At 29.5% G+C, this 7,181-nt stretch overlaps 1 protein-coding gene across 1 annotated transcript; it reads left to right on the top strand.

The window, feature by feature from the left end:
* Window positions 1-272: 272 nt before the first annotated feature.
* LOC136976340 (MICOS complex subunit Mic10-like) lies at window positions 273-7,181 on the top strand. The gene is made up of 4 exons (XM_067271586.1): window positions 273-376; window positions 4,976-5,023; window positions 6,868-6,977; window positions 7,045-7,181. Exons 1-4 carry the CDS (start codon window positions 295-297, stop codon window positions 7,081-7,083), a joined length of 279 nt encoding a protein of 92 aa, XP_067127687.1. The 5' UTR covers window positions 273-294; the 3' UTR covers window positions 7,084-7,181.

The raw sequence follows: 7,181 nt of genomic DNA on the forward strand, positions 1-7,181 counted from the left end.
GAGATTTCTAATTAAAGATTAAAGCCATTAATTCCGACTGAATTGAATTTTTTAACGAATGAGGAAAAGATCGTTTCTCATCGTAATTCCAACTTCTATCAACGAGTTTTAGCTCTCATTATTTTTTAATAAAAGACTTAAAGCTTCAAATATAATTTTAAAATTTTTCTGTAAATATTCAAGTAATATTCTTTAGTTTCTTAATTAAATTATGAAAACATTTAATATGGAAATATTTTTAAAAATATGTCGTGTGTAATATGGCAGAGAGAGGGCGTAGTTCCATCGTAGAATATGAGCGAAATGGGGAAGAGATCTGAAGATGAACATGGAGAGAAATGGGATCGTTGTGTAGCGGATATGCTACTTAAAATGGGTAAATATTACTTAAATTCACAACACTTCAAATATTTAATACAGAAAAATGTTGGTAAATATCAGCGTAAAATCTTTAAGTCCAGATTATATACATATATTAGTGGTACCATAATTAGCTCGAAATATATTGTTTGCGGTAATAAAAACGTTATTGATAAGATTTGGATGCATTCAACGATAGGAAAAGCTTTTTCTAAGAGACTTATTGACCGGCGTGTGCCACCATCTTGTCTCGATAATGAGTTGGCGCCGTCTTTCGACAGTTTTGATAGCATTAAAATCCAGCGGAGGTCATGTTAAAAAGAACGAAGACCCTCTAATTCAAATTTATTTGGGCCCCATGAAGTTACAACGAGGCACTGCTAGAGATGACCCCTTCCGATTTTGCTGAGTTCAGTACTTTATACAGGCAGGGCCAGTGCGACTGCATAAGGCCCCGCGATACAACTCTCGCGAAATTTAAAAATTGATCATTTCGTTATTCGCTAAGTTAACGAACTTTCGCTAATCTATTTAAAGGATGGTACGTTTATCATTAAAATATTTTGTTGTTCGAAACTGCTATTATTTTATTAAAAGGCCCAGTATGCAGCAGCACTGCTAGCTGTTTGAGTGCCCATGTGGAATACCGATTATGCCGCCCCTGTTTAACTACGACTACCTATGCTGAACTTGCCAGCAATACCAATTTGCTACCCCTGGACGTGCCGCCCGCATGCAGTGCACACTTTGCACGCCCGCTTACGGCGGGCCTGCCAGTACGACAACCTTTCATTGGGTTCTGCTATTTCTCGGGCCGGCTCTGTATACAGGTATACATCGTATAACACATTAGTTACATTCCAAAAACGTGTCGTGTTATGGGAATCTGTGCTATACAAAATGAAGGACTAATACAAAACAGGATTATGTTCCAAAAGTTAAAAGTATACTATTTTTTTGCAGAATTTGAATTCGAATACCGAATTGTTTGAGTTGGGAATGGTTTGTGTACTGAGATACCTCTGTATTTCATTTGTCGCTTTTGCAAATGATTATTTACCTACATTTAAAAAAATTTAATAACAGCTAAAAATATTTAAATAAACTTTAAAAATATATGAAGATTAATCTATAAAACTAAAATAAAGTGACAGTCTTAAATGCTAATGACTGAAAGCAACAGTACCTGGTTGATAGGAAACTAGAACAAGGAAGAAAAAATTGCACTATCAGTTTTCATTAAAGTAAATGTGATGAAAGGCACAATGCACATTGAAAATTTCAGTATTGTAAAATCCACGGGCAAATTTGAGACACTACACATGCTTACTTGAATAAAAAAAAAATATCAGATAATGGAGTTTGCACTTAAAAATTGTGAAATTTTGTACAGAGTATTTCCCAAATTCTCAAACTGTGTTAGAGTGAGATAGCATTGTACAAGGGATACCTGTATATTGTTGTTCTTATCCTCCCATTAATTTGTGGTAAAGCCACTCAATGCAACTCTCAAGCATTCACAAGAAAAATTAAAGTTTTCATGTTCTTTATATACAGTTTTGTATTGGTAAAATGTCAGGAACAACCAAGTCAAGTAGATAAGATGTATGACTACTATAATGCATGTTGCAGGTTTGAATCTTATGTTTTTTAAATTTTTTCTCTTAATGTGATCAAATGGATTATTGTGCAAAGCATTATTATTTTAAAAAATTTTTAATCATGAAAATTTATATTTTGCGATTACAATATTTTTTATGCAATGAAGAAATTTCAAGTTATTTCTACATTTCCATGATTGTTATTTCTCTGTATTTATTATGTTAGCAAAAAATATCAAGTGCATAGAAAGTTCACTTCTTGTTTACTCCTGACGTATTCATGTAGCAGCATGAACATATTGAGGGAATTTTTGTTAAAAATTAAAAACATACATTGCAGAATAATTCACCTCAAAGCAGCTTAGAAAAAAATTTAAAAGATAAGATTTAAATCTGCAAAACACATTATAATATTTGAGCACCTTATTCACTCAATTTTGCTGCTGCTTGACACTGTTGAATAAACACAGTATGTAAGGAACATGGAAAACTTTAAATTAATTTATTCTTATGAATGCTTGAGATTTTTATGAGTGGCTTTACCATTGATTACTAGGAGAGTATTACCAAGATCAAACTTTGTGAACTTGGAGAGAACTATCTCTGTGATATCCTTGTCAGTTTTTCCAAAGAAATTTCTTAGTATTGCAGAATCTTCCAAAAGAGGATGCTTGTTTACTTTTTATTTAAGATGATAGAAGATATTGGAAAAGCAGTTATTTATTCTTTTAAAACAAATATTTCAAGAAACAGTGAAAAATAATGTTCACAATTGACAAAGTCATAAATTGTGTGCTTTGCATTTATGGAATTTTTCATTAATTGTGAATATTTTTTTTATACTGTTCCTTTGAAATGTTTGTGTTAAAAGTAAAATGTAATAGATCTTTTACAAGTTTTTCTAAATTTTATGAACATTTTTTCCCTCTCATTCTGTAAGGCTCTTTAGAATCATCTCTTATCTTGTTAAATTTCTGGCTTTTAATAGTTTAAAATAGGCTATATGATTTTTTGATTTATTCAATGTTATGACTTGATAGTGGCACTAGGATTTGAAACCCTATGTAAAATTTATGGTAATATTTAATCTCTGAATGAGAGGTTTCATCAAAAAAGTCAAAGGAACCATACTTGTACATGCAATCCTTCGCAAGATATTCCCCTCCAAAGGTAATTTTTTAACGTGTATCAGTACACTGACTATTCTCCATGCTTTGTGTCGTCAAGGCTTGCTAGCACTTACATTGAAGTACCAGGGTGGGGATGAGCCCCACATCCCCCAAAACTATATAACATAAAGTACTCCACTGTCAAGTGGATTACTCAAAGCTGGCATAGTTGCGTGGGCTAAATAGTTAAACACAATAGTCTTAGTGGAACAATGCAACTCACAATCTTGCAGAACCTGATCTTGGCAGGCTGTAACTCACAAAGAGTTTCTTGTAGAAGTATGGTTTCTTTGATTTTTTTCTGCTCCTATGGGTATGCTCTACAGCTCTGATAAGGTCACAACCATCTCATTCAGAGCTTGAATTGAGCCAAATTTATTTTTGAAGTCCATTATGATGGAGCATTGGAAATAGAGGATGGATTTATATAGGTTTACAATAATATCAACACAGTAAACTACTATCCAATATATTCATATTTTCAAGCAGTCTGCTGGATTATCTGTCAGGCTGTATTAATGCTTTAGATAATCCAGCAATAATACAAGCATTTTTAAATATAGAAACAGCCAATAAAGTAATAAAAGTGTGTAGAATAGTTTTACAATGAATTGGAAAATTCAATAGGTCTACAGAAATTCACTTACAAAACTTTTCTACTTTTAGTAGAGCTGAATTAATCAATTAAGGGAAAAAGTCCAGTTCTATAACAATATCTCTTTCAATGTACTGTACAAGATTAAATGTGAAGAAAGTAAGTTTCTCTTGACACATTGTTGATTGGATTGATCAAGTTTAACTTTGAAAATGTTACAATTGCAACAGATACCAGTACAATTATATGTTCAATAATTATTAATTTGATGATTTAACTTCTATCGTATACTATCAAATTTGCTGAGCTTTTGAGCATGAGGTCCTAGACATTGTTTTTCTTACTTTTATGTAGGACTGCCTTTGTAAGTTGATATTTACAGCTATTCTATATGTTAGCATTTGTTGTTTTTAACAATATGTAGATTATATGAGTGAGCGATACCAAAAAGTGAAAAGTGTACTGATCAACTGAAGAGGTAACCAGTTATATATGAATGAAGTTAGTTTACCTGTCATAATATTTCAAGAATTCAAGTCAATACAGTATGTGTTGTTTATAATATAAGTTGTGCAAATTATTAGAAACAATATGTAGAGAAGCAAGATCCCATTTAATTGAAGTTATATTTAAATTAATAATTTTATAAAAACTATGAATTGTAAAGCTCCTAATTGCAATGTTTCATGTTTTATTAATTTGTCATAAAAAATATCATAATGAAAAAATTTGAGCAAAATTAATAATAAAAAATTTATAGTTTAAGAAATTAATAACAAATTCAAAAGTTTTTAATTTTAAAAATAAAAAAAGGAAAGTTTAGTGTACTTAAAAAAATCAGTTTGTCTTTTTAAAATGTTTTCAAAAGTTCTTAAAATTTATTAATACTCTTTTGTGATATCCCATTTGTTCACTTTTTAATCATTAGACATAAACAACAAATGTTAGCTTCCTATTTTTTCTTAGCCATTTTAGTTGTCATTTATTATCAAAGACTTGCAACTGGGAAATTTTAAAAAAGCTGTACCAGCTTGTCTTCTCATTATTATTCTTTCAAGAGTATATTGTATCTAAACAAAGACAAACTTTGGACCTATGTAAAATGTTTCATTTAAAATAATGAAACATTTTATGTACAATATACTTGTGATGGTTAATTCCATAAATTTTATTCACAATTTTTAAATGAAATGTTTAATTTTATTAATCAAGAAATGAAATTGTATAATTCTCACAAAATTATTTTTCAGGTGCAGGACTAGGTGTTGGTGCCATATTTTCTCTTGCACTATTTAAAAGTATGTATATATTGTTATTCATCAATTCTACTTCATAACTATAACAAATGAAATGTAATTTTAAGTAAATGCATGTAATTCACTTACAGATCACACAAAATTTAATATTTTTAAATGGACGTTAATTGAAAATATCAAAAGAAGCTACAATATTATACAAGGTTATTATTTCAGAATGTTAGAAAGTTCCTAAGATGCTTTGCACATATTTAACATTATGGAATTTGGATATTTCTTTCCTTTTAAATTACCATACAAGTACAAAATTGTTTAATAGTTTATCTTGCATAATTACAAAATCGTAGCATTTAAGTAACTTATTGCACCAACTCGTGCTTACAAAATCAATAACAAAAACTACTAGATACAAGCTATTTTCATGCTACAATCATGCATAATTTATGAATAGTATTGATTACAGGTAGGTGTGTTGTCAATTTGTGATTATTTTAATAATACAAATTAATTAATTTAGATATGTATAGAGAAAAGATTGGCATAAAGCAGAGTTTTAAGTCCACAATACTTGCAATATTACAATCATCAAAAATGTGGTTTATTTTTAAAAAGTATTTTAATTTGTATTCTTACATGTTCAAAAGTTTTATTTGAACACCTATAAAAAAAACAAATCCAATTACAATTATTTTATTTGATTTATTGATATGCATCTTTATGAATTATTAAGGAAATTTGATTATATAAATGAAATCAGAAGTTATAAACAGGTTCTTTTATATTGTTTGTTTATAAGAATTATTATTTCATTTCTTTCATTATTTCTTTTTCATTATATTAAATACAGTGACCCCTCAGTATATCATACATGTCAGGAGACAAACCAAATGAGCAATATATCAGATGGTGCAATAAAATCAATGTATCTATCCATTATTGGCTAAAGTATTCTTATATCTGGAAGAATAAAAATAGTGATATATTTGAATGAGCAATATAATGAGAAACTACTATATTGTATTAGATTGTTTAAAGTAAAAACAAATTATAAATATCACTTATTTTCATGTTGAAAATTTAGAAAGTTTTTATTGATTTTATATTTATCATCATTGCAAAATTCCTTTGGAGCAAATACATGATGGAAAATCCTCTCTATATTTTGCATAACCATATATACAGTCATATTTTTTGATTTATATTATCCATCTGTTTTACTTTTAAAAATGTAATTTAAGTTTATTTTCATATTATAACTGGGTTTTTTTTCTTTTTTGGGGGGTATAAACTTTCTCTTTCTTTAAAAGAAAAACAAATATGTGAAGTATCCTACTTATTTGTTACTTAGTTTGTTTTCCAGATACCTTTTCATAACAGATTAATCAATAATAGCGTTAAAGCATCCTAATAATTTTTCATTAAAATGAGGTTAGGCTGAAACGGTTTTAACTAGATAATTACTAATTTTGCTACTTTCCAATTTATTGTTTACTATTTTCTTTCAATTAGCCCAAAAAGAGGGATTCCAAACTATATCTGTAGGTTAGGCGTGGAAAGTAAGTTTAACTTCATTTCAAATCAAACTAAATCTTGTAAAAATTTGTTAGTATATTCTAATCTTTAAAAGATGAAACCATATAAAAATAACTATAAACACCAATAATACTGTATATTGACAAATCTGGCAGATCTATGAAATTCCAAGCACCTGTGTCTTTAATTCTTAGTCAAAAAATTACAATTGTTTTGTTTCTTTCTGAAACTTAGACAACAGACTCTAATTGATTATGGCAGGAGTATTTTCTTCTGCAAGCAGTAACCAAATATTACGAAGTTTTTTCCCCTGACAGTGAACAGTTCTGTTTCTAATGGCTCTTCGATTTCAGGAAGATGGTGGCCAGTGACCTTCGGCTGGGGCACGGGGTTCGGAATGGCCCTGTCCAACTGCCAACACGATCTGAATGAATCGTATTTGTATAGGATCCAGAAAATCAAAGTAAGCGCCTTTTAATTTTCGAATTATCGAATTTTTATAAAATGAATTTATTCTTTTTTTCCCCCAGGAGAAACAAAAGTCCATAAAAGAGGCTTCGCCCACATAGATCGATTTCTCTTCCGAATAATGATATTTGTAATTAGGTCGCAGTTTACAGCGGTAGAATTTGTAAATTGATTCAATAAATCCATTTATTAGAAACGA

Source organism: Centruroides vittatus, unplaced genomic scaffold (genome assembly GCF_030686945.1).
Source record: "Centruroides vittatus isolate TY-2023 unplaced genomic scaffold, ASM3068694v2 contig_4, whole genome shotgun sequence".
Lineage (NCBI taxonomy): Eukaryota > Metazoa > Arthropoda > Arachnida > Scorpiones > Buthidae > Centruroides > Centruroides vittatus.

What these genes read in the sequence shown, in the direction of transcription:
- LOC136976340 (XM_067271586.1), top strand. Translation starts at nt 295, where the DNA reads ATGAGCGAAATGGGGAAGAGATCTGAAGATGAACATGGAGAGAAATGG. An exon ending in GGATATGCTACTTAAAATGG is followed by an intron (nt 377 to 4,975) that starts GTAAATATTACT and finishes ATTATTTTTCAG; the next exon opens with GTGCAGGACTAGGTGTTGGT. An exon ending in ATAGGATCCAGAAAATCAAA is followed by an intron (nt 6,978 to 7,044) that starts GTAAGCGCCTTT and finishes TTTTTCCCCCAG; the next exon opens with GAGAAACAAAAGTCCATAAA.